At 36.4% G+C, this 27,765-nt stretch overlaps 2 protein-coding genes and 1 long non-coding RNA gene across 3 annotated transcripts; all 3 read left to right on the forward strand.

The window, feature by feature from the left end:
- Positions 1-2,750: 2,750 nt before the first annotated feature.
- Positions 2,751-4,058, forward strand: LOC107572137 (uncharacterized). Its single transcript, XR_001607284.1, has 4 exons — positions 2,751-3,060; positions 3,245-3,294; positions 3,772-3,832; positions 4,018-4,058. It is a non-coding gene; the product is annotated as an uncharacterized lncRNA (long non-coding RNA).
- A 243-nt stretch (positions 4,059-4,301) lies between these two features.
- On the forward strand, positions 4,302-15,844 carry LOC107572130 (shootin-1-like). The gene is made up of 13 exons (XM_016258544.1): positions 4,302-4,357; positions 4,543-4,637; positions 6,025-6,196; positions 6,312-6,409; positions 6,637-6,709; positions 8,297-8,391; positions 12,706-12,840; positions 13,172-13,319; positions 14,682-14,835; positions 14,943-15,001; positions 15,164-15,264; positions 15,491-15,520; positions 15,782-15,844. Exons 1-13 carry the CDS (start codon positions 4,348-4,350, stop codon positions 15,842-15,844), a joined length of 1,233 nt encoding a protein of 410 aa, XP_016114030.1. The 5' UTR covers positions 4,302-4,347.
- A 2,758-nt stretch (positions 15,845-18,602) lies between these two features.
- On the forward strand, positions 18,603-24,994 carry LOC107572131 (protein TEX261-like). The gene is made up of 6 exons (XM_016258545.1): positions 18,603-18,798; positions 19,816-19,895; positions 22,057-22,210; positions 22,302-22,369; positions 22,467-22,569; positions 24,084-24,994. The coding sequence occupies exons 1-6, from the start codon at positions 18,729-18,731 to the stop codon at positions 24,197-24,199; spliced, it is 591 nt and encodes a 196-aa protein (XP_016114031.1). The 5' UTR covers positions 18,603-18,728; the 3' UTR covers positions 24,200-24,994.
- Positions 24,995-27,765: the final 2,771 nt, after the last annotated feature.

The following is a 27,765-nucleotide window of genomic DNA, read 5'->3' on the forward strand; positions in this document are numbered from 1 at the left end:
AAGAATAAAGGTTTGGATGCATTGCAATTGAGACTACTCAGTAATATTAAATTAAATCACAGTCTCTTCTAAACATCATGCAAATAAAGCATAAAAAAGTATTATTCTCAATTATTCTAACTCTAGAATACCAGTTTTATTTTAGACACCAGTTATGGACACTCTAAAGGACATCGTGCAATTTACTATTTTAAAAAAAATGACATATTTAACATTTTTAAGTTAAGTTTAAGAGTTTTAGTTAAATTATTCTTTTTTTTCTCAGGCAGACTATAGTGGGTGCCCAATATGGACAGGCTGCTTGACTTTTTTCTCACAAAGTTAAATTAAGTTAACTTTGTGAAATACTTAACCACTATAGTCCATATATTTAAATGGCCTGCTGAATGCTATAGATTAGCTCTGGTATCATCAGATAAAGATGATTTTGTTTACTGAGACATGAGATCACCGATTGTAGAAAAAGTGTGTATGAAGAAACAACATCCATAATCCTGCAGCTCATCTCTCTATAACACTGAGCAAGCTATTATATAGAATAGATCAAAACTACATTAGATCTGTCTTTATGTACTGTCAATATTCACAAGGCATATTGGATGTGTAGGCAGCCTTTCGATTAACTTTGTATTACTCTTAAGACCAAACAAACTGAATAAGTTCATTTTTAATGTTACATGCCAGACTGCATCAACTTTTCTCTCTGCCCTTTACATAGTTTTGCATTTATACACTTTTCAAGGTCACAACGTTTGACCAGAGACAGTTTTCCAATGGAAAAGACGGTCAAAAGAATATGGATTTTGCAATGACACAAAGTATATGAAGAACACAGGAAATTCTGTATAGGACCCAATATGCAATTTCAATATATATTTTATATATTTGGGTACTGATGTGAAAAAACTCCACCATGAAACCATCAACACGTTCCAAGAGATCAGAAAATTAAGCAAGATAAAGCATAGCATTGGTACTGACATGAATTATTGCCACTCTTTGCATTGCAACTGAATTCTCTAATCAGTAGTTTTGCAACTTCAACACTCTAAAAAATGCTGGGTTATTTTTTTTAACCCAAATGCTCAGCCTGTTGGGTCCTTTTATTGGGTTGTTTTTAATATTTTTACCCAGGTGCGGGTGAGAGCGCTGGCTTTTTAAGTCCACAGGAGAGAGCGGTTCTCAGCGCCGGCGCCGAATTGGTGCACACTGTAAAAAATGACCGTGAATTTAACTGTAAAAGACAGTAAAAATGCTACAGTAAAAACCTGTTAAATACTATATACGGTGAAAAACTGTATTGAACATTACATGTATTGGACATTAATTTTACGGTAGTAGTATACCGTTTTTGGAAGTGAAAAAGACCGTATAATTTACAGTGAATAACCGTAAATTGACATTCCCAGAATTCCCTGCGTTACATTTCAAATTTGATGTTTTTTTTTTGTTAAAATAGCTGTTTCTTCTTAGTTTTTTTCTTATCAGTTTTGTATATTAGGGTTGTGTGTTACACCTAATGTTGTTAAATGAATGTTTATTGCATTATTTCAGTTTGATGTGTGTTACCATGATGGTGTTTAGTGTTTGTGTGAATGACGCTGTGCACCTTCTATAGATGTTATTACTTAAAAGCTGCTTGTGATGGGCTTTGGTTCATCACGTGACTTTCTCATCACCTCCTGCTTTTGGTGGTTATCAGTGTGTTAAAAGGTACAAAACAGATGTCAGTACTTCAATAAGGAAGGTATATTAACATTATATCAGTTAATGAAATTATGGTATTTAACTGTAAATTTAAGTTAAAACCGTAAAACCTAAAACGTTGCTACCGTATTTTTTACGGTAAAATTCTGGCAACCACAGCTGCCGTTTTTTTAACCGTAAATTTTATGGAATTTTTTTTACTGTTCATTCTTTCCGAGAAATAAAGGTTTGTATACATTTTATTTAATTTATAAAGTCTTTAATGTGGTGTAAATTATATTATTTTACGCAACGCAACAAAGGACGAGATGTCAGTTTAATTTTAATTTAATTTGATGTTAAAATGTGTTCTCTAATCTCAGTACTCTTTGTTTTTGGGCAGGTTTTGGGGTCAGTCACGTCATCTCTCAGCTACGAGTGAAACGCAAGGCCGCGGTCTAAACTTTGCAGTTCCCCCGCAAACAGCAGCCCTTCACCGGCTCAGATTTCGGCGACACACCAGCACGAGAATTAGCACTATTCCGGTAAAAAGTGATTACAGAGAACGGTTGAATACATTTAAATTAAAATGCTACTTTTAAATGCGCCTTTTTTATTTCTAAAATGCTTGTTAAATTAGTTTAATGTATGTAATATTGTAAACTATGCTGTATTCACCCAAATAAATTTGTCTTGTATTTTGTCCATGGGTGTTCTTGCTTAATAATACATATTCATCTTTTGATTATTGCTGTTGCCTATAGTAATTCTGTCTGTGACTTTTAATTCCCAGCCCATTTTAAGCCAGCAATATAATAATTTTAAACAATAGATGACTTAAATTAAACAACCCAGCATGGTGGGTAAAAACGTTTAACCAGCACTGGGTTGCGAAATAACCCAATTTGGGTTGTCTTAACCCAGCATTTTTTAGAGTGTACACTGTAAAATTCAACCATTTCAGGAAATTGCAAGTGCAAAAGTCAAGTAATCATCAAATGTTTAAAAATTGCTTCTTTTTTTTTTTAAATTGCTAATCATTTGTGCAGTTAACACTGTGTCACTAAACCAAGGCTGCCCATGTTTTCACAAGGGCTGAGCACATCTACCGACAAATGATGATTGCTACTTTATCACATTCTTTCTAAATAGTCATTGTTGACTCGGTTAACCATAAAGGGCAAAGCAGAATGAACTTTTGTATCAATTTACGTAACAAAATGGGAAGAATAATAAACATAGCTGTACACTGAAGTTAGTTTCAGTTCTTCATCCCGAGTGACAGACGCAGAAACAGTGGGACCTAGAAGAGCAGATGGTAAAAAGAAGCTTGAGAAATTATGTGGAATCTTGAAGCAGACGAAAGAATTTCAGGTTGGATACATTCACTTTTTTCTCGCTTTAATTTGCCTAAACATTCAAACTCTCAAAATGTTTTTTTAGTCTAAGATAATAAAAACAAATGGTCATACAAAAACATGGCTGCCTTTTATTAATACTGTAAATATAGTGTATGAGACAGATGAACAACCTGAAAACTTCAGCTGTTGCCTCTTAGATTCTGAAGAGGAGAACACCCGGTCTTCAGAAGATGAAATAGACATTGAGGTAATTTCTGAATGGCATTAGAGAGCACTTCTTAGTGTACATTATTAAAAAATATATAGTATGTAAAACAGCATACATTGATAAGCGTTTTAAACATTTATGATATTATCATCTACACAATGAGTTCTACTGAATGCCACACATTTTGGTCATCTGCTAATGCAAAAAAATCTGCTTTGTACAATATTCTTAATGCATATTATAGAAATAGTAAGAGCTATATGGAAGAGAATCAAATCAACCTCTTTGGAGGCCTCCTCATCACAACTATAAGGTGCAATATGAGACATAAATTTGCAATTGAGAGTGAGATCCTCAAAAACAATATAAAGTTGCACATAATGGTTCAAAATCTGTCCTGTTATGCTAGTATGCAATGATTTTTTTGCAGCAACAACAACAAAAAAACTTGCTTAAGTGCTTCGCCCACTTATTGTGCAATGACGTTTTATATATTGTGTTCAATTTGCTATACAGTGCGAGATTCTGGAGAAAGAGCGAGATGAGGCGAATGAAAAGCTGTCAAGGATGGAGGAGGGTGAGATATTAGTGGGAGTCTTTTGGAATTGCAATATCCTCATATTTCAACTCATTTAAGAGTCTCACTATGAAAGGCTTACAAAGAACTTAACTATCACTGGCTAAACCTTGGAATAACTGTGCAACAAACTACTTAAAGTGTCACTGAAAATGTGTAAACGTGATTTATGTAACTACTTTCAGCGTCTGCTCAACTGCTCAAGGAGCTGGATGTGCTAGAGATGCAGTCTTTGGAGGCCTCCTCGTCACAACTATAAGGTGCAATATGAGACATAAATTTGCAATTGAGAGTGAGATCCTCAAAAACAATATAAAGTTGCACATAATGGTTCAAAATCTGTCCTGTTATGCTAGTATGCAATGATTTTTTTGCAGCAACAACAACAAAAAAAACTTGCTTAAGTGCTTCGCCCACTTATTGTGCAATGACGTTTTATATATTGTGTTCAATTTGCTATACAGTGCGAGATTCTGGAGAAAGAGCGAGATGAGGCGAATGAAAAGCTGTCAAGGATGGAGGAGGGTGAGATATTAGTGGGAGTCTTTTGGAATTGCAATATCCTCATATTTCAACTCATTTAAGAGTCTCACTATGAAAGGCTTACAAAGAACTTAACTATCACTGGCTAAACCTTGGAATAACTGTGCAACAAACTACTTAAAGTGTCACTGAAAATGTGTAAACGTGATTTATGTAACTACTTTCAGCGTCTGCTCAACTGCTCAAGGAGCTGGATGTGCTAGAGATGCAGTTTCAGATTGAGCGATCGTGCAGGGAGACCGCAGAGTCCTTTGCACTGAAGGTAGGTACACTTCTCTTTTCTCACAAGTCTAATGGCTTGTATTTGTTCTGTTGATTATTTCACATCCCTATATTGATTACAAGCTATGACGGTCTCCAAACTCCAAAAAACCATTAATACACTCTAAACACTCTAAAAAAATTAAGTCTTTATTGGCATCTATGGTTCCATAAAGAACCTTTAAAGGAATAGTTCACCCAAAATGTTTAATTTGCTAAAACTTTACTCTCTCTCTCAGGCCATCCAAGATGTAGATGAGTTTGTTTCTTCATCATAACAGATTTGAAGACATTTTGCATTACATCACTTACTCACCAATGCACCAATGGATCCTCTGCAGTGAATGGGTGCCGTCAGAATGAAAGTCCAAACAGCTGATAAAAACATCACAATAATCCACACCACTCTAGTCCATCAATTAACATCTTGTGAAGTAAAAAACGACATGTTTGTGAGAAACAAATCAACCATTAAAACATTTTAACTTTAATCATTTGAGTCTGGCCAAAATACAAGTCCATAATGACGGTTCCGCAGTGAAAAGTCCATCTCTTGTTGTCCTCTCACATTAAAATCCAACCACGTGTTTGTTTAGAGCTGCTTTGGACTACTTTGGCTTATAAAAGGTGCTTGATTTGTGCATATTTCTCTCCTGATTCAGACGAGATGATGTTTTCACTGGAAAAAGCAATATTATTAATAGTGGACTCAGATTTTACCCGGAAGCAGCCGTTTAAAGTTAAAAATGTCTTGAAGGATGGATTTGTTTCTTACAAATACACAGCCTTTTGCTTCACAAGACCTTAACTGATGGACTGGAGTGGTGTGGATTACTTGTGGATTGTGATTTTTTATCAGCTTTTATCCACCCTCATACTGTCGGCACCCACTCACTGCAGAGGATGAAGTTAAAAATGTCTTGAAGGATGGATTTGTTTCTTACAAATACACAGCCTTTTGCTTCACAAGACCTTAATTGATGGACTGGAGTGGTGTGGATTACTTGTGGATTGTGATTTTTTTATCAGCTTTTATCCACCCTCATACTGTCGGCACCCACTCACTGCAGAGGATCCACTGGTGAGCAAGTGATGTAATGCTACACTTCTCCTACGTTTCCATGAAGAACTGCTTACACTTAAAGGCTCTTTAGGGAACCAAAAATGGTTCTACAATGGCATTGCTGGAGTCTTGATTTAAGAGTGAGTTCAACTCAAGGGCAGATTATGGGCCTGGCCAATGGTGCCATACACTGTTCACCTTTAAAATTATATAGTATATTGTTCGTATTGGATTAATAAATAAAGGGGCAAGTGATATTGAGGCTGATATTGGTAAAAGTCATCATGCCACCCTTTCTCAATCTTTGAGACTTTTGAACCCACAGGTGAATAAAGATTTCAAGGCATTAAAGAGGCAAAGCCAAGCCATACTTCCCCTGATTCCAGAAAATTTCTCTATCCTGAACCTGGACCCCGAGGCTGATCCCAGCTCTGAAACGGCCTCTGAGGAAGAGAGCAGTGAAGATCCGCTTCTCATGAGTCAGAATCAAATTAGAGGTAGCCTAATTTGTAAATAACAAGCCTTGAAAGCAAAAATATACATTCCTATAAACCTGTCCATGAATAGAGAAAGTGAAGATTTGGCTAATTTTTTTTCATCATTTTTGTACAGAACTACAGTCATCTGTAGACCGATTACTTGGAGAAAAAATTCAACTCACTGTACAGGTGGAGCTTCTTAAGAAAGAGAAGGAAGATTTGAAGGACAAGGTATAATGGCCTAGTGTCTGCATACGAGACATGCATACAGTTGTGGTCATAATTTCTGGCAAAACAAATAACGCTTTGCCCCAAAATGGTAATGGCAACTATTAACAGTGTTTCTTCAATATAGGGATCTTTATGGGTCTCGTCAGTGCTCTACTTTCATTATATGTAGGTTAAAATCCTAAAACATTGAATTTTATTAAACTTCAAACTCTTATTCTATTCATAAGTTGGTGTTGGAGGTTGGAGAGAAAGAGGCCCTTCTGAGGAAGCAGAGCAGGACTCTGAATAAAATGAAGAGAGGTGAGTCAGCTGAATATATTCTACCATTAATGAGCACCCTCAGATCAAAGGATTCATGGTAGTTTCTCTGTATGTTCGTGCTCCAGTAATCATTTGAGTCTGGCCAAAATACAAGTCCATAATGACGGTTCCGCAGTGAAAAGTCCATCTCTTGTTGTCCTCTCACATTAAAATCCAACCACGTGTTTGTTTAGAGCTGCTTTGGACTACTTTGGCTTATAAAAGGTGCTTGATTTGTGCATATTTCTCTCCTGATTCAGACGAGATGATGTTTTCACTGGAAAAAGCAATATTATTAATAGTGGACTCAGATTTTACCCGGAAGCAGCCGTTTGAAGTTAAAAATGTCTTGAAGGATGGATTTGTTTCTTACAAATACACAGCCTTTTGCTTCACAAGACCTTAATTGATGGACTGGAGTGGTGTGGATTACTTGTGGATTGTGATTTTTTATCAGCTTTTATCCACCCTCATACTGTCGGCACCCACTCACTGCAGAGGATCCACTGGTGAGCAAGTGATGTAATGCTACACTTCTCCTACGTTTCCATGAAGAACTGCTTACACTTAAAGGCTCTTTAGGGAACCAAAAATGGTTCTACAATGGCATTGCTGGAGTCTTGATTTAAGAGTGAGTTCAACTCAAGGGCAGATTATGGGCCTGGCCAATGGTGCCATACACTGTTCACCTTTAAAATTATATAGTATATTGTTCGTATTGGATTAATAAATAAAGGGGCAAGTGATATTGAGGCTGATATTGGTAAAAGTCATCATGCCACCCTTTCTCAATCTTTGAGACTTTTGAACCCACAGGTGAATAAAGATTTCAAGGCATTAAAGAGGCAAAGCCAAGCCATACTTCCCCTGATTCCAGAAAATTTCTCTATCCTGAACCTGGACCCCGAGGCTGATCCCAGCTCTGAAACGGCCTCTGAGGAAGAGAGCAGTGAAGATCCGCTTCTCATGAGTCAGAATCAAATTAGAGGTAGCCTAATTTGTAAATAACAAGCCTTGAAAGCAAAAATATACATTCCTATAAACCTGTCCATGAATAGAGAAAGTGAAGATTTGGCTAATTTTTTTTCATCATTTTTGTACAGAACTACAGTCATCTGTAGACCGATTACTTGGAGAAAAAATTCAACTCACTGTACAGGTGGAGCTTCTTAAGAAAGAGAAGGAAGATTTGAAGGACAAGGTATAATGGCCTAGTGTCTGCATACGAGACATGCATACAGTTGTGGTCATAATTTCTGGCAAAACAAATAACGCTTTGCCCCAAAATGGTAATGGCAACTATTAACAGTGTTTCTTCAATATAGGGATCTTTATGGGTCTCGTCAGTGCTCTACTTTCATTATATGTAGGTTAAAATCCTAAAACATTGAATTTTATTAAACTTCAAACTCTTATTCTATTCATAAGTTGGTGTTGGAGGTTGGAGAGAAAGAGGCCCTTCTGAGGAAGCAGAGCAGGACTCTGAATAAAATGAAGAGAGGTGAGTCAGCTGAATATATTCTACCATTAATGAGCACCCTCAGATCAAAGGATTCATGGTAGTTTCTCTGTATGTTCGTGCTCCAGTCTCCCAGCTGGTTACAGAAGATTTTACAGAGATGTCTCAGAAGCTCGAAATGGAGCAAGGACTCAGGCAGCAAGCCGAAGTGTTTGCACACCAGGTACTCTTTTGAATAGGTGCTTTCACTCACACCGCATTATCTGCAAATGTAACAGTTGTTTTTGTTTAGTAGCCAAAATGCCCAAAACCAGCTACAGCTCAAGTTTGCTGACTTGAGAACATTGGCGTGAAAAGTTCTGTATTATGTGTGAACAAAGCCATAAACGTTAACCGTTTGAGCATGTACAAGTTTAGGACGCTCTGACATATGAGGTCCAACACAATCTCATGGCAACAATCTTATTCTTACGTTTTTGTACAATCTGCTTACGTCCCCACTGATGGTTAGGTTTAGTGGTGGACATTCACGCTTGCTTTTTTTCTAAAAAATTATTTATTTCCGTATAAAACACATTATTTGCCACCTCGTAAAATAATTAAATTTTTTTCCAACATCAAAGCCAAACACAATGTTATTAAAAATACCATGTGCAATGACTCCATGCAGTTTAGGTGTAAAGTATGATGAGTAGTCAACAGATGATTTGAGTACCAAAATACAATGTAGAAAAACTGGAATTTGCAGCAAACAGCATTTTAACTGTAGTGCCTAAAAATCATCATAAGATCGTAAAAGAATCAAAGATCTGATACAGAGCGCACAGTAAAAAGGAAACAAATCATAGAAAACAGACAGGTTTTGTGTGTGAAATGTAGTTACTTAATTCAGTGGTTCCCAACCCTGGTCCTGGAGGCACCCCAACACCATATATTTTTCATGTCTCCTTTCTCTGACTCACTAGTTTCAGGTCTTGGTAGAGCAGGGCTGTCCAAACTCGGTCCTGGAGGGTCAGTGTCCTGCAGAGTTTAGCTCCAGCTTGCCTCAACACACCTGACTGGAAGTTTCTATGCCTAGTAAGAGTTTGATTAGCTGGTTCAGGTGTGTTTAATTAGGGTTGGAGCTAAACTCTGCAGGACACCGGCCCTCCAGGACCGAGTTTGGACAGCCCTGTGGTAGAGTCTCTACTAATGAGCTGATGACCTGAATCAGGTGTGTTTGATTAAGGAGACATGCAAAACGTGCAGTGTTGGGGTGCCTCCAGGACCAGGATTGGGAACCACTAACTTAATTACACATTTTTTGTATGAAAAAAAACTGATTTCAGACATGCAGACACCATAATCTCTGCTACTGATGATCAAAAACAAACTAGAGTGTTGTGCTTTATTCATAACTAAGCAAATATTTAATGACTACAATGCTTATTTTTTCACTATAAATGGAATCATAGGTTAAAGACAGACGTTTATGAATGAATTTACTACGTTTCAAATGCCTTTCAGAGGCCATTTTATTCTTTCAAGCAACCACCAACTGCTCGCAGTGGTTCATGGGATATCAAAAGTGGCAGGGATCAGTTCAATAGGATATTAAGCAAACATTGGACTGCTAAGTTACATGTCTTGAAGCCTTTCTACTCTAGTCTGCGAGCATTAAGTGTTTATCTCTTTTACACAGTCTGTCTCGTATTCATTCACAACGCAGAGCCTATAGTTTACTGCGGTGAAGACGCTAAACCCAACAGATAACACTGGAAATACACTATATTTAACAATATAGGGTTTTATATAAAGCGCCAAACAATGATGGAGCGAACTACTCACCCATTGACGAACGTCTGTCTGTTCCACATGCAGTGACAGGCAGACAAGCAGCACTTTAGTTGGTAAATCTGACTGAATTCGCTTGACTTGAGTAGTTTATCAATATACTTTCGGCTCAGTTCAGTGTGGACTCATTTCTGTTTGGATGTAAATACGATCGCCTTTCGTCATGAAGGCTACATTAAGTTTTATGACGATAAAGTTTTGATAATTCCCAGTGATAACCGCTCTCCATAACAGCTTTATAATTATGAGTTATTGAGAAAAATGTTGCGGAACGATGAAGCACACAGCGCCTTCACGACATGGCGGCGGCAACAACAATACTACAGCGAGAATAAAAGTTACGCCTTCTTTCTTTGCGTGAACATTTGGGCGGCGTTATGCAAATCTTACCACATAGTGAGGTAGGTATGTGGGGGTGTGTTAGAACGAGCCGTTTTAGGTAGGCGTGGCTGACTCTTAACTTTTATAAAAAATATCTCTTTGGATTTGAGACTTTAGTCTTTGCAACTTTACAGATCTTCTTTATGCACCAAGAGCTTGTAACACTCCAAAGAGAAAGGAAAAAATTGAAATCGCATCATATGACCCCTTTAAACCGTTCAAAAGAGCACGCGACTAACATGAAGCGGTGTGGTTTTTAACATTTATAGTGATAAATTATTTGATATTTTTTGCGTGAAAAAAATCAGTAACAACTCGACATTTTACAGGTTACTAGTGGCCTATTTAAAAATCAATTTAAAGGTGCGCTCAACTTGAACACAAGCGAAATTACACAAAATTACACGTTTTTCAACTCCGCGATCATCAGCATCATAAATCCTCTAAAGTTTTTGATATTTCACTTTTTTTTTTTATGTATGTGGCCTACATTTATAACACTATACTTTGCATTATATCACCTTTGCATCAAATTACAAAAAAACTAGTTAACACTAATGCGAGGGTGTTTCTAATGCAATGTCTATTGGAGGGACGGTAAATTTGACATCAGTCTCTCTTCTGACTGCCCTTATCAGTCTCTCTAATTTTTTTCCTTTGATTGAAAGTCGTGAAAACATTATAGGGGAGTTTTTCTTTTGCTATTTGATCAAATAGGGATGCAAAAAATATATTTGTGGTAGGCTACTCTCCCATGCTCTCGAAGTTTGCCCAACTTTGACAACTTCTGCTGCTGAGAAATGTTAAAAAGGACTATTCCTGCTGAAATGACTGGATTGATCGCCACAATTTCGCTGAGCACCGGTAAATGTGGCTGCACCTTAACTCTATTAACATGTGACTTTATTCAAGATTTAGATTCAGGACCAGTTCATTTGTATAGCACATTTCATACTCAGTGGTAGAAAAAAATTGTTAAAATTGCAAGAAACATAACAGATACTGATACATAATCTTATGATAGTTACCTAACAGCTCAATTAAATAATCTGCACATAAAAACACACTTCTCGCTCAGAGGCCTACATGCCCTGGCTGACAACATGACAATATCTGAATCAATAGACAGTAGATGGGAGGAAGTGCAGTGTCTCCAATTGGTTCAAGTGTGTACAAGGGTCTTTGGAGATTTGGGCTGGATCCGGTCAATTCACACTCACAGCTGTGAACCTGCATTAATGAAAACACTGGATTGAGATAACACACACTCTTTGACCATGCCAGTCCAGCTGGCTCTGTTAATACCAGTAGGTTTAGCGTTCATTCAGTCTAAATGAGCATCTCCGCTTAAAAGTGGCATCTGTCTTTGCATCCCTCGTCTCTTCCTGCGGTAATTAGCACCCATTGAGATGGCAGTTTGAAAATCGGCAGCTCTTTAAACCCCTGTCCTTGTTTGACACTTCCTTTTTGTCGGCTTTGTGTATATTGTTCCCCATTTGCAGACACAGACATAATGGGGGTCCCAACAGGGGGCCTTCACCTGTGAAAGGGACCCCCGATGGTTCGCGCACCACTCAAACTCATTCTGAATGTGCGGCCACACACCACACAGCTTGAATGACATTCTTTATCGCCACCCCTTCCGTTTGTCTGTTTTCCCTGTGTTTTGAAAACACATTCATCTTTTTCACGTTCAGTGTTTTTTTTCCAGTCACAGAGAGCCTAATGACGGACTAATTCGAAAGGGAGAAAATACAGGCCGTCATCACACAAAGAGAGGCGCCCATTTACTCGTCAAGCACATGCGCTTTTCCTTGTAATTGCACCTCCGCAGGGGTCGCGTTTGGTGGGTTAGGTCTGCTCTTCTTGCAAGCCGAACGAAAGGGCAGTGAATGGAGGTGAGAAGTGAGAGTCCAAACAGCCCGACACATGACAAACTCGCACTTCCCTTTACTGCTCGCCGTTTCTGCTTTTCAACAAGTACGTTTCTTGTTATCTAAAATTTTAGGGAGATAATGGGTGGTTTGATTTTTGGTTTCCCAAACTGAACTAATTCTATTAAGGTTTTGTTTTTATTTTTCTGATAATTCGCTGCATGAATAATTAACATGCCCACTTAGCTCAACAAATAAAATAAAATGTTGGAAAGGTCTTTAAAATGAACTTTGAATGTTGGCTTGTAAAAAAAAAAATATTCTGAAGTATATTTAGACCTTCTGTAGTTTGAAAACTTTGGACATTTGAAGAGAGATTTGAAGATTGGTGTATTGATAGATGGATGATTGATAGACTGATTGATCAAGTGATTGTTTTTTCCCTACAGATGCTGATGAAACAGCAGGAAACCCAGAGACAGATTCAGAATGCAGAGAATGAGAAACAACTACAACAGGCTCTGAGTCAAGTGACTGAAATCTGCAAAGCTCTGGAAGAGATACGACTCTATTACCAAAACCAGGTGAATGTGTCGGTCTGGTGTATTCAGATTGTGATGCTTATGTGGTTGGAAAACATCTGAATCTATCACATCATTTCCTGATCCAGTTTATCCTGTTATTTACTTCATCTCTTGTCCATATGCGGCGAATAAAAAAAAACTGTAAATAAGTAATTAATATTTTTATTTGCACTATACTTGTACCAAACTTTTTATTTACACTTAAATAATTATTATAATAATTAAATAATTACTTAGTTGTGGAGGTAGTGTGTGGATTTTCAGTGAAAACAATCCTAAAATATCAACCGTCATGTGATATTTGAATCAGCTTTAATTGTATAACATACAGATGTCTCAGACAGCAGCTCAGGATTTCAATTCTCTGTCCGATCTGGCTGCAGTAAGAACAAAGCTGGAGATGAGTGAGAAAGAGAGGAGCAAGACTGAGATTCAGCTGAGAGACTATAAACAATCTGTAACTGCACTTCAGGAGGAAAGTAGGTCTTATTTTAAAAAAAAAAATACAAATCTACCCTGTAAAAAATGACCGTGAATTTAATGGTAAAAGACTGTAAAAATGCTACAGTAAAAACCTGTTAAATGGTTAACGGTAAATTCCCCTACTATATACGGTGAAAAAACTGTATTGGACATTTTACGGTAGTATACCGTTTTGGAAGTGAAAAAGAGAGTGAATAACCGTAAATTGACATTCCCAGAATACCCTGCGTTACATTTCAAATTTGATGTTTTTTTTGTTGAAATAACTATGTTTCTTCTTAGTTTTTTCTTGTCAGTTTTGTATATTAGGGTTGTGTGTTACACCTAATGTTGATAAATTAATGTATTATTTCAGTTTCATGTGTGTCACCATGATGGTGTTTAGTGTTTGTGTGAATGGCACTGTGCACCTTCTATATATGGTATTATTTAAAAGCTGCTTGTGATGGGCTTTGGTTCATCATGTGACTTTCTCATCACCTCCTGCATTTGGTGGTTATCAGTGTATTACAAAGCTACAAAACAGATTTCAGTACTTCAATAGGTTGGTATATTAACATTATATCAGTTAATGAAATTACGGTATTTAACTGTAAATTTAAGTTAAAACCGTAAAACCTAAAATGTTGCTACCGTATTTTTTTACCGTAGATTTTACTGATTTTTTTTACAGTGTAGATTATGATGCTGAAAAAGTGTTAGGATCTTATGGCCCGGTTTCATAGACAGGGCTTAGCCAGGATTAGGCCATAGTCCAATTAGGACATTTAAGTCATTTTTATAAACATGCCTTAGAAAAAAGCATTACTGGTGTGCATCTTAAGACAAAACAAAGGCACTGTTTTAAGATCAGTCAGTGCAAGTTTCTTTCAGTTGAAACAGCTCAGATTTATATTTTAGTCTAGGACTAGGCTTAAGCCTTGTCTGTGAAACCGGGGATATATTATATAAAAGAGCCCTTAAAGGCAAGACAAAGCACACAGTTGCTTCTCAGACTTTTCTCCTGAGACATGTCCATCTAAAAGACATTTCAACAATGTCTCAACCTCATGTTGGCCAAGTCTGCAATCAAAGTTTCCATGTGAAATTCAACATCTTTCATTATGCTCTTCTAAGACCCAATGAACAAAGCTGCTTTTACATTAATTTTATAGCACTATACTGCATTTACTTAGGATTTTATGGATGTTTTAGGAGAAATAGAGACATTTTGAGTAATATAAGACAATGCTTACATTAAACATGCTTGAGATCTCCATTATGTTTCCAGCTTTGAAAGAGCCATCACTGAATATATTATTTTGTTATCAAATGAATGATATTTTGATTGCAATTTTAATCACTTATTTCGCAACTAGTCAAGCTGCTCAAGGATACACTAAAAGAGATGGAGCAACTTCCTTCCATTCAATCTATCCAGCTGAATGAGGCAAAGGAAAATCCAGCTGATCCACCATCACTGGTGCCGCCAGCACCTCCTCCACCTCCTCCTCCATCTTCAGCTGTCACTGAGTGAGTCTTCAGCACCTTTAAATGCTGAGATATTCCAACCATAAAAATACACGACACATGCAAAGTCTTCAAAAGTTCATTAAAATGAAACCCATTGTATTTTTTAGCCCATTAAAGGCTTTGAGGAACAGAAAGAAGGGAGAAAACAGCGCCACTCAAACTGCGAGTAAGGCAATCATACCTTACATCTGACCTGTACTATGTGAAAAGCAAAATCAACACTGCAGACAGGAAGAAACAATACAATAATTTAAAAGTTGAAGTTAAATCAAAGAACGCAAGCACTGCTCTTCCATCCTCGATGAATACTGTGTTGATTTTCTCACAGAACCCGCAATTACGGAGGATATGAAGGCCAGAGCTGTGGATGAAATGATGGAAAGAATCAAGAAAGGCATTATTCTCAAACCTATTCTCAGAACGCCACAGGTGGGTCTGTCACTGGTGAATTATTACATGTTTTGCTGAACATAAATTGTACAGTGAGGTGCCAACACTGTATGAAAATAATCGAACGTGTGACAGAAATGAGCATGTGCGCATCACGTATGATTCACACAGTAGGACAACAATTTTAATGAAATAGCAAAATACACCTTATAGACATAGGCCTGTTTAAACAGAAATAAATATTTGACATTTGCTTTCATTTCAGGCTGTGTTAGAGGATGAAAATGCATGGAAGGTTAGTGATACTGCACTATTTCATATAGGTTTTTAGTTTACAATTACACATTATTGTGGTCTTTCAGGTCTTCCTGCAAGCATGATTACTGTTGCATTTTAAAGTATATGGAGGTGTCCTATTTTATCTGACTGAGACTAGTTCTTGTGTGTGTAGTGACATGCCTAACTACTTTATACATTGCTTGCGAATTATGTGTTCAGAAAGTAACTGTTCATAAATGACAAAATATTATTAATCAGAAATTATTGACATTTACAGGAGCAGAGGTCTGAGAATCGGAAATCAGCTGTGCTGGAATTGCAAGGGATGCTGGTAAAATAAGATCTCTTAAAATATTGACTACTGATTACTTTTATTACTCAGATTAGTTGCTTGCGAGGTTGACATTAAAATATACTTAGGTGGCTATACAGAGTACATATACTTTCATATAAGGTGCTCGTCAAGACTGCATTTATTTGACCGAAAATGCAGTCACAAATTGTGAAATATTATTTCAATTTAAAATCACTATTTTCTATTTGAATATATTCTACATTTAAATTTATTCCTGTGATGCAAATCTGAATTTTCAACATCATTACTCCAGTCTTTAGTGTTAACTGTCACTGTTATGTTTTTTTATTAAACAGTGGTATGTTTCATCATATTACTGTTTGCATCCATTTTATAATAGGGTCGTGGGTTAGTGATTTTACCATAATTAAGGTAGTTTTAGGGAAAACACCTCTTAAGTAACCACAGTAAAATGCATGATCTCTCATGGCTTATATTAAAAGATTGACTTTCTTGAATACTTGACATGCACAAGTATTTGGACTTTTGATCGGTTCTCTCGTTTTGCTGAATTACAAATCAGTAATTGACATTTTTAAAGCATTCAAATTCAAAATTATTTTAATGTGATATTGTTTTATATTCATTAAACCAACATTGCACCCTGCTGGGTTTTATTGTGTGTCATTCTTGGTAGATTTGTTGTTCGGGTTTCTACTGCAATGTTAATATAATACCAGAGAATCTCATTTGGACTGAGATCAAGGCTTTGGCTCAATGTAATCAAGTCCATCTTGTCATTTTTGATCCACAACCTTGTTAATTTGGGATTATTGATTTGGAGAAAGGCAAAATAAGTTTTCGCCATTTTCCAGAGATGCTTTTTCATGTTTACCTTTTTTTTTTTTTTAAGTCAGTCGCCTGCAATAATAACTGAGGAGCATTTATCCAAAAAGTAAAAATTGGCCATCTCTTCCAACACATGGGGGGCAAATACTGTATGTAAAGTTAATTAAACCTAAACGACTTTAAGCTACTAAAGCTGGAAAATATGCTATTTTTAGTCATTTTTAACATAAAACAATGTCTGCATAAAAAGATCATTTTAGAGAACTACTCGTTTTTTAAATGAAAACTGTAAAAGCAGTAATATTAGGTATCTCAATATATTAGGTGTAATTGTGCGTCATTCTTGGTAAATTGGTTCAGGTTAGTGAGATTTACTCGATAGCAATCATTTGGATTGAGATACAGGCTTCTAATCAAAGCAGTCAAGTCCATCTTGTCATTTTTGACCCATAACTTTGTTATTTTGGCCTTGTATTTGGCATTATGCCTAAATAAATTGTCACTCTTCTCCAGACATGCTTTCGCGTTTCCCTTGTCTTGCATCAGTTTCCTGCAATAATAACTGAGGAGTTTTTATCCAAATAGTAAAGCTGTATGTGCTGTCAGTGTCAAAGCCTTTAGGTGAGTTTATCCGTCCATCTGGAAATACCTGGAATGAAAAGGGCAGCCTTTTCTCCTAACACCTCCACACTCCTATTCTTTGTTAAAAGCATTTTAAATGGAGTACAATTATTTTCCACTCTCACTCACTTTTGCCTCTCTCCTTTTAAAAAGCATTTCATTCGGTAAGGATTCCTCTCACCCAAGAGAGCTTTTCATCTAACAAACACTATAAAGAATTCATGTTTTTCCCCAGAAACTGAAAGGTGTCTGATTTAGGTGTGTGTACATCTGTGCGTGTGTTTGTGTGAGACAGAAGGTGAAGAGATGTGTAGATATGGATGTAATATGCATGACCAAAACAAGTGTAGAGCCGGGGAAAACATTTCTAAATGTGTGAGGTCCTTGGAAAGCCCTTTTTTTCTGAATGTCTGTCTGCCTGCCTGTCTATACACTTGACTGAATTTGTTTCTCATGGAAAAAAATAATAATAATGATTTATTGATTTTTATTTTATTTTATTTTATTTTATTTTATTTTATTTTATTTTATTTTATTAATGCACCTAATTGGTGCATTAGCAGAGCTTGAATCTTTCTAGACAGATTTAATTTGATTTGATTTGATATATAAATGCACCTAATTGGTGTATTCGCAGAGCTGGAATCTATCTGGACATTTTCTTATTTGATTAATATTTTTTAGAATCATTACATTATTAATTATTTAATTTAATTTAATATTATTATTTAATTAATTTAGTTTAATTAATGATTTAATTTAATTTAATTTAATTTAATTTATAAATGCACCTAATTGGTGTATTCGCAGAGATGGAGTCTATCTGGACATTTTCTTATTTGATTAATATTTTTTAGAATCACTACATTATTAATTATTTAATTTAATTTAATATTATTATTTAATTAATTTAGTTTAATTAATGATTTAATTTAATTTAATTTAATTTAATTTATAAATGCACCTAATTGGTGTATTCGCAGAGATGGAGTCTATCTGGACATTTTCTTATTTGATTAATATTTTTTAGAATCACTACATTATTAATTATTTAATTTAATTTAATATTATTATTTAATTAATTTAGTTTAATTAATGATTTAATTTAACTTAATTTAATTTAATTTTTTTCAATTAATGAAATAACTTTTTTAATTTCATTTCATTTAAAAATGCGCCTGGAATGTATCCAGACAGATTTGATTAATATTTGCAGAATCGCTACAGAATTCTCATTACTCTCATTTGCGTTATTTCTCAGGGTATTTCCCAGGTGCAATACCTCCTCCAGCCTGAGTGGCGCTGTTTGTGATCAGACTCCCACATCAGCTGCGCGCTACGCCTGAAGAAGCTTCAGAAGAAACTTTGACCACTTCAGTCGTTAGCCTAGCAGCGGAGACACATATCTCCTTTATTGTTTACCAGTCCCGTATTTGTTCGACTAGCCCTTTTAAAAAAGATGTGGTTTATTTATTTACTCAGCTGGTTGTCGCTGGTGGTGCAGATATGTTTCGTTACTCTCGCTATCGGTGAGTTTTATGTCGCCGCTGTTAGCCGCTAACTCCTTTTGCTGACGCGACCGAAGAAATCCCACCACTCCTGTGCCTTATTATCTATAAAATATCTGCTTATTATCAATTAATTGTTGCCTTTGGCAAAAATAATGATGTAAAATAGAACAACAGTGGGCTGAGCTAAAACAAACCATAGGTCATATCTCTTTGGATAAAATAATTTTACATAATAATTGATAATCTCGTTGTGTTTGCATTTGTTTTTATATTTCACACTGTGGTGTTGCAGAATACAAGATTGTGTTGAGTGCTGATTGCTCCGCCCATTTACATGACATCCATTCAGGGAAAGTTACATCCATGGCGTGACACTTCATCTTTAAATGAACTCTAATGTCTCTTGCAAATGAATGATGGCTATTTTTCAACTCTCTTTTAGTGGCTGGCACATGCGGATTGTGGACAGAGTCTTATAAAGAGTACAAATGTCTCTGTCCACATAGGCAGATGTATTAATAATGGTGACTGAGAATTTGGCAGCCTGACAAAGCAGCAGTATTTATACACCTGTGTTTACTGTATAGATAGATCCATATATGCTGTGAGAACATTTGAATGAATTAAGATGCTTGTTGTCATGGTCTTGCATGTTTGTTGATCACATAATATGCACTTACACGGTAACACTTTACCTAAAGCAGTTAAGTATAATGCATTACAAAAAGCATGTATAATGCATTAATTAAGCCTTGTAATGCACTCTAGGATCCCATGCATAATGGTAAAAATACATTATAATACTTATCTATACATTGATACGCTTTTAGAAAGTATAATGCATTAAAACACATGACAAACAACCGATTTCAGATGTAACGAGGAATCTGCAAAACTTTAGTTACAATTATTTATGAAAAGATATAATGCACATTATGAATACCTTTATAATGTGTTATACATAAAGGCTTTAAGTGAAGTGTTCTGTATGCAGTCTGTTTGTAGTTTTTCTCAATTTGCTATTTGTCTTTGCAGCTGCAGGCCTGTATTATTTGGCAGAGTTAATAGAGGAGTACACCGTCGCCACCAGCCGCATTATAAAATATATGATTATGGTGAGTATTACCTTTGTAAACTTTAGTTTGGCGTGCATGTGATAGCATAACACATGCATTATTAGTAACGCTTGCATAGACTAATATTGGAGGAACTCACGCCATATCTGGGAACTAGAGTGTCATACTGTCTCTTTAAACTGTCTTTGTCTAATTTTGCAAGTGAGAATCACATGCATTTGTTTTTTTTTTATTTGCAAACAAGTCAGAATGAAAGCAAAGTAACGTCTCAATTCAACATCACCCAGCCCTCCCTCCCATCTTAACCCTGCGGTCTCTTTACAATGGGGAGCACACTGAATACATAATGGAGTTAACAGAAAAAGTCACAGGGAGCATGAAACATGGATTTCAGTGAAAGAACAAAGAAAAAAAAAAACATCCAAGTCATTGTTCTGTGCAATATATTTGGAGATCTTCTCAGCAGCTATAGTCCAGGTCTGTAATGTAGAAAGTTGTGCCATATTCACCTGAGCCGTGGATATTTCTAATAATGTCTTGAAGTTGCATCAGCCACTTGTACATATCTAAAGTATGTGGAGGGAGCCAGTGTTTGGAGCAGTCTTTTGCAGATGTCAAACCGGCAAGCCAAACCATTTTTTGCAACTTAGAAAAGCTCAATGCAGAATTGTCATTCAATAGTAATTCACCGGTATAGGGTACGCAATCGTTTTTGATAAGGCAGAACATACTGCATTCCAAAAATGTTTGACCTTTTCACATTCCCACATCATGTGTAAAAAAGCTCCAAGTTGTTGATCAGAACAGTTATTGCAGAAGGGGCTGAATGAAGAGTCAATACGATGTCTTTTTAGTGCGGTCCAGTAAGTTCTGTGACAAAAGTTAAAATGAATTGGTTGGTGATTTGGATTTCTTGATGAAGTGAGAATGTTCTGCCATGTTCTACCCCAGTTCATGATCTCTTTCCCATAAACGCTGTACAGCTAAGCCTTTTGATGCAGCCTCCAAAACCTTCCCGTACATCCATGAGGTAAAGTGCCTAGACAAAAGCATATCAAGCCGGGCGATAATTGGATGCAAGGGGAGCCTTTCCAAATACCTCTAGAATCTGCGGAATGGAAACTTGAAGGTCCGAAATAAAAAGTCATATATCATCCGCATAAAGAAATATATGTTGTTTATAAGAATGAACTGAGATTGAACTAACGTTTTCCTGTCTTTATCAGTTGCGCTAGAGCAGGGCTGTCCAAACTCGGTCCTGGAGGGCCGGTGTCCTGCAGAGTTTAGCTCCAACTTGCCTCAACACACCTGCCTTCAAGTTTCTAGTATGCCTAGTAAGAGCTTGATTAGCTGGTTCAGGTGTGTTTAATTAGGGTTGGAGCTAAACTCTGCAGGACACCGGCCCTCCAGGACCGAGTTTGGACAGCCCTGCGCTAGAGGCTCAAGCAATAACGCAAATAACATTGGGGATAAAGGGCACCCTTGTCTTGTGCCTCTTTGCAAATTGAAGGATAAAGAAGCACCCTGTTAGTTACCACAGAAGCCATGGGGTTCTCATATAAGACCTTAATCATATTCACGAAGCCTTCGCCAAGTCCATATCCATCCAAAACAGACCAGAGGTAGTCCCAGGGCAGGCCTGGGTTTCATGTATGACATGCATAAGTCTCTGGATATTATAATAAAAGCATTAAGCCGGTCTGGTCTGGATGCACTCATTTATTTATTTATATATTGCTGTAATCGCAAGGCTAGGATTCTAGCATGCATTTTAATATCTGTATTTAACAAATGAATGTGTCTGTAATCTGAATGATCTTTTCCTTTTTTGGGTATCAACAAAATCAGCGCTGTATTCATTTGCGGATGAAAAGCGCCAGCATGTACGGGTGTTAGGAAGACAGGCCCCTAGTAGGTCAAAATATTTAAGAAATAGCTTTTCTGGGATTCCGTCGAAGCCTGGCGCTCCTCTAAGGTAACCGACTGCCCTTAAAGTTCAGCTTCTTCATGACTAAGACGGGGTAGATTGAGAGACTGCAGAAAATCAGTATGGATGCATTTGTTAATATCCATCGGTTGGTATAGTAAGCATCAGCACAATGTCTTCTCTAACAGTACTTCAGACAGTATTGCACATTTTTTAGTGATGGTATGTTACACATGCGTCACGTCTCCTCTAACTCGTACGCTCATCTCTCAGTTCTCCACAGCGGTGCTGGTGGGACTCTTTCTGTTTGAGGGCTTCCCCACGCTCATGATCGGAGTGGGTCTCTTCACCAACCTTGTTTACTTTGGTCTGCTGCAGACGTATCCATACATCATGCTGACCTCGCCCAACTTCATCCTGTCATGTGGTGTGTGACGAAGAGGGTCTTTTATATGTACCTTACGATGATCTCTGTGCTTGCGTTCTCCTCTCACCTGTGTCTTTGCTCTCTTTTGCAGCACTGGTTGTGTTAAACCACTATATGGCCTTCCAGTATTTTGCGGAGGAGTACTATCCTTTCTCTGAGGTAGGCTCTTTTTTATTTTACAGACTGAAACAACATAAATGCTGCATAAATTATGTCAAAGTTGAATGTGTGTGTGTGTGTGTGTGTGTGTTTTCAGGTTCTAGCATACTTCACTATATGTCTGTGGGTGACTCCGTTCTCATTCTTTGTTTCCCTGTCTGCTGGGGAGAATGTTCTTCCATCCACTGTGCAGCAGGGAGGTGAGTGACTATCTGAGCTTAGAAAATCTGATTTCCTACAGGTCACATGGATATGTTAAACTCTGCTTATGTACTGTACTTACAGGGGTGAGTGATTTACCGGTGCATGTATTGAAATGGTAGAAATCTATATATATTTTCAAGAATTGTTTTTACAGTCATAAATAGTCGTTAAAAAATTAACTTTATTAAAAATAAATTTGCTTTTTTTGCAATGTATATGCCTTCAAATATATTCAAGTATGCAGTTTACTTTGAACATTGTTTTTAGCGTAATTAAATAAAATAAACTTATTAAACATGTACTTTATTAAAATACTTTTTTGTAATTTATAAGTCCTGAATATATATTTAAATACGCATTTTAGTTTGAACATTGCTTTTAGTGTAATTAAATTAATAAAAAAATATTAAAGTGAATTTGCTTCTTTGTTAACTGTATATACATTCAAAAATATTTAAATGAGCATTTTACTTTGAATATTGTTTCACAGGCTAATTAAATAAAAATAAACTAATAAAAAATTTTTTTTTAAAATTAAAATACATTTGCTTTTTTGTAATTTTACATACCTTCGAAATATTCAAAAATGCATTTTACTTTAAACATGGTTTTCAGTCTGAGGCATTTTATAAACAAATTAAATCATATAAAATTAATATTTAATAATAGCTTTTTTGTTTTTATTTATAAACCATTCTAATAATATTCAATTATACATTTTCCTTTGAATGTTGTTCAATTAAGTCTAATTACATAAAGTTACTAAATAAATAAAAATAAACTAAATATTTTATTAAAAATACATTTGCTTTTTTGTGATTCACATACCTTCAGAAAATATTAATATATGCATTTGAATAAATAAATAAATGTGACCCTGGAGCACAAAACCAGTCATAAGGGTTAATTTTTTGAATTTGAGATTTATACATCATCTGAATAAATAAGCTATCCATTGGTGTATGGTTTGTTAGGATAGGACAATATTTGGTCGAGATACAACTATTTGAAAATCTGGAATCTGAGGGTGCAAAAAAATCTAAATATTGAGAAAATCATCTTTAAAGTTGTCCAAATGAAGTTCTTAGCAATGCATATTACTAATCAAAAAATCAGTTTGAATATATTTATGGTAGGAAGTTTACAAAATATCTTCATGGAACATGATCTTTACTTAATATCCTAATGATTTTTGGCATAAAAGAAAAATCGATAATTGTGACCCATACAATGTATTGTTGGCTATTGCTACAAATATCCCCCAGCGACTTAAGACTGCTTTTGTGCTGCAGGCTCACATATGTTTTTTTTGTAATTTAGGAAAATGTGCATTTTAACAACATATAATGTATCGTTGAAGTTTAATAGGTGTTTTGGGGGGTGTTCCATAACAACGTGTATATTATGATATAAAAAAAATTGTAATTAAAATCACCCACTTCTATCCAGACATGTACAATGGTCAAGTCTAAGCACTATCCATTATTTCCTGTTCCTCTGTTTTTTTCAGACGATGTGGTGTCAAATTACTTCACTAAAGGCAAGCGGGGCAAGCGCTCAGGCATCCTGCTCATCTTCTCCTTCCTGAAGGAGGCCGTTTTGCCAAGCCGACAGAAGATGTACTGATGAAGCGGTTCAGATGCGCATCAAGCGGAGGGGTTTGGGAGGGTTTGTTCAGGCCACCGGCCCCTTTTAGTGGACAGCGTGTTTTTGTGGGAGGAACGATAATAATGAGACTGAATCTGTAGCCGAGGGAGAGGACCCTCGAATGAACTTACAGTCTGTTGATTCATGTCCAGATTCGCCGGCTAATTTCTTCTTAGGCGTCTAAAGCCATGAAAGGACTTGAGAAGTCTTTCATTCGTGAAGGCTTGATCTTTTGACGTGTCTGTGCGTGGATGTTTGTGGAAGGGGCTTCGGCTTCTCTGGAGGCTCCTGCTGATTTTCTGATCGCATCACTTCGAAAGCCAATGTTTGTGTTCGCTCATGAATTAATTGATATGTCTGGATTATTTGTTCACATTTTAAAGAAATGTTTTACCCTGAATCCAATGTTCGATTCGCTCGCTCTTCATCACATCTTACACTACAAGCATTTGTTTGAGGTTAGACTTTTATAACGACCTGATGTTGAGGCAGTTTCAGTAAGGATTGTTTGTGTTGATTTATAAATCCATTTTCTATCAGCCGTTGGTGTGACAAGCAAAGAAAAGCTATTTTTGGGGGTAAAATGTTGCTTTAAATTCTGCAATCATGAGAGCCATAGTTTTGGCCATGCTTAATTTGTGTGCTGTATAGAAATATAATAAAATTCAGTTGTATGAGTTTTTGAAAGGTAAACATTGTCATGTACAAATGAGAAGATGCACAGAGGGTGAATCTCAGAATCATTTCAGCCCAAAGCTACCTAAAAAAATCTTGCATTAGGAAAATAAGACTGTAGGATTATTAAGATTAGAATAATTAAGCACTTTGAACATTGTTTTTCAGTTTCATTAAATATGATAAAATGAATAAATAATACAAAATTTAATGTTATTAAATGTAAATTGACTTTTGCAATTTACATGGCTTTAAAAATATTAATTTTAAAACGTTTAAATCAATAAGGCATTTTAATATTTTTGTCCCGAGGTGTTTGGTTTCATAAAAATGTGTATATTGTCATAGTAAATGTGCTCATCTATCAAGAAAAAGTGCTTAATTATCAGGAAATGTTTATGCAAAATTTTAGCAATAAAATAAAGAAAGAGCACAATTATTCATAAAGTAAGCTTTGTTTTCTTTAAACTATATATCTACTGTATACAGACCTGGACATGTTCATACCTGGTGAACATGTTTTGTGACATTCACCCAAGCAATCATTTTTTGATTACATTTGGGTTGTGTAATACAGCTCTTTGACCAAAATGCAGATTTTGTTCATTTTATCATTTCTAATAAAATGTCCGAATGACTCGGAGGGGCATTTGTGCTCCTCTTTATTTGGCAGATGGATCTTACACTTGGAGTGTGAGGTTGAGGAAAGGTCAGCACACATTCACTTCAGGAAGCTCTCGAATCACTTAGGAGGGCGGAAGTTGCCCTTTGCTGTTGTTATCTGACTGTTTTGTGGCTTGTTTCGTAATGGCTGAGGTTAAAGTCGACACAGAAAACTGGTTCTAGGTCAGAGTGAAAGGGCAGCTCTTTTCTCGCGTGTCAAAAATGAAGCCAAGCGTCCTCTGGGATCGGATGACGACAGCAGAGCTGTTTTGGACCGGGACCCGGGTCACTGCGGTTTCCGAACCGTATTCGCTCAGAGTTCAGCTTTCATTCACACCTACATAAGTTCAGCATGGGGGAACTTTTCAGATTTTTTTTCTTTTTTGCCCTTATACATGTTTTCTGCTCCCTTTTTCACACTTTGATGATGTGCATGCAGAGGCGTGTTGCAGTTAAAAGCTACTCCACAAATTTTAGCCTTTGCTCAGATTTTTTGTGTTTTGGAAAAGCATTCGACTCTGTCAAGAACGTGTCGGAGCCATAGACTTGGGGCTTACATTCGAAGGCCTTTTTCCATTGCTTCCTGACTCATCTACACGGCACCATCAGACAACGGCATGATTTTATATTCTACTGTAATGTGGGGGGGGAAAAATCAATTCTGAAGTGTGTATACACTACCGTTTAAACCTTGTAAGATTTTTAAATGCTTTTGAGCCTCGTGTTCACCAAAGCTGCATTTATTTGAAAAAAAAAACTGGAAAAATTTTGAAAAATTAAGGGCTTACATTCGAAGGCCTTTTTCCATTGCTTCCTGACTCATCTACACGGCACCATCAGACAACGGCATGATTTTATATTCTACTGTAATGTGGGGGGGGAAAAATCAATTCTGAAGTGTTTATACACTACCGTTTAAACCTTGTAAGATTTTTAAATGCTTTTGAGCCTCGTGTTCACCAAAGCTGCATTTATTTGAAAAAAAAAACTGGAAAAATTTTGAAAAATTATCACAATTTCAAATGACTGTTTTTTTATTTGAATAGATATTAAAATGTAATTTATTCCTGTGATGCAAAGCTGAATTTTCAACATCATTACTCCAGTCTTCAGTGTCACATGATGCTTCAGAAATACGAAATCTTGAAATAGAAATCTTTTGTAACATTCTAAATGTCTTAAAGTCACTAAAATGATTGATTTCTTCTCAAAAACGAATGAAGATTATGTTCTTGAATGAATTATTGTTTGGTTGCACATGGGTCTTTTATTGCAGGGATGGAGATTTTATTCAAAACATGACTTTGGTGTCTATAGATGATACACTTCCCTAAAAAAAGGTACAAAAGTTATTACTGGGTTGATACCTTTGAAATGGGTACACCTTTGTACCTTATTTACCCCTAAAGAGTGCATATTAGTACATTAAAATCACATTTTAGTGCCTTTTGTTAAGGTACCACCCCAGTGACGCCTTTTGTACCTTTTTGTCTGAGTGTGTAACGTGTCTAATAGTGTCCTGGCCAGGTGCATGGCCACCTCAGTCCAGGGCGAGGCAGATCCAGCACACTGCAACACTGGAACCGCCGGAGATCATGGAGCTGTTTGCTTTTCCTGATCTCCTGCTGTTTGTCTGTTCGCCAAAAATGGCATCTTTCAGAAACCTGTTGCACAAACACATTTGCTCATTTGCACATCTGACGTCGTGCCATGAGTTTTTGTAATGTCATGCAATGTTATGTAAATGAACCTAAATCCCACACCGAGGAGTCTCTAACATTCAGTGGCTGTCAGTAGCATCTGATACCTAGCAGTGAGCCTGTGGCCCCAGATCCTAGCGAGGTCGAGAGGCGTGTGACCTCTCTGTCTTGAGCGTGTATGTCTACCCCGTTTCTCACTAGCGTCTCTGTACAGTCTGTCAACCTTCAGCAGCGGCCAGGTGCAGTGGAGTCGGTCCTTCATCTGTACTGAGGAGGCTGACAAGTTTTACTATAAATAAACTGTTTCCATTTTTCATTAAAATATAATAACTTGCTTTACCTCCAGAATGCCTTTTTTGGTTGATGTTGTTCAAGTTATTAAAAACATAAAATCCAAAAAATAAATAAAAACCATTCTAGTATGTTACATTCACCTTTCCTACTCCAATCAAATCCCCCCCCCCCTTATTTTTTATTGGTTCCTTTCAAAATAATAACTTAAATTGA

Source organism: Sinocyclocheilus grahami, unplaced genomic scaffold (assembly GCF_001515645.1).
Source record: "Sinocyclocheilus grahami isolate Dianchi unplaced genomic scaffold, SAMN03320097.WGS_v1.1 scaffold1704.1, whole genome shotgun sequence".
NCBI classification, from domain to species: domain Eukaryota; kingdom Metazoa; phylum Chordata; class Actinopteri; order Cypriniformes; family Cyprinidae; genus Sinocyclocheilus; species Sinocyclocheilus grahami.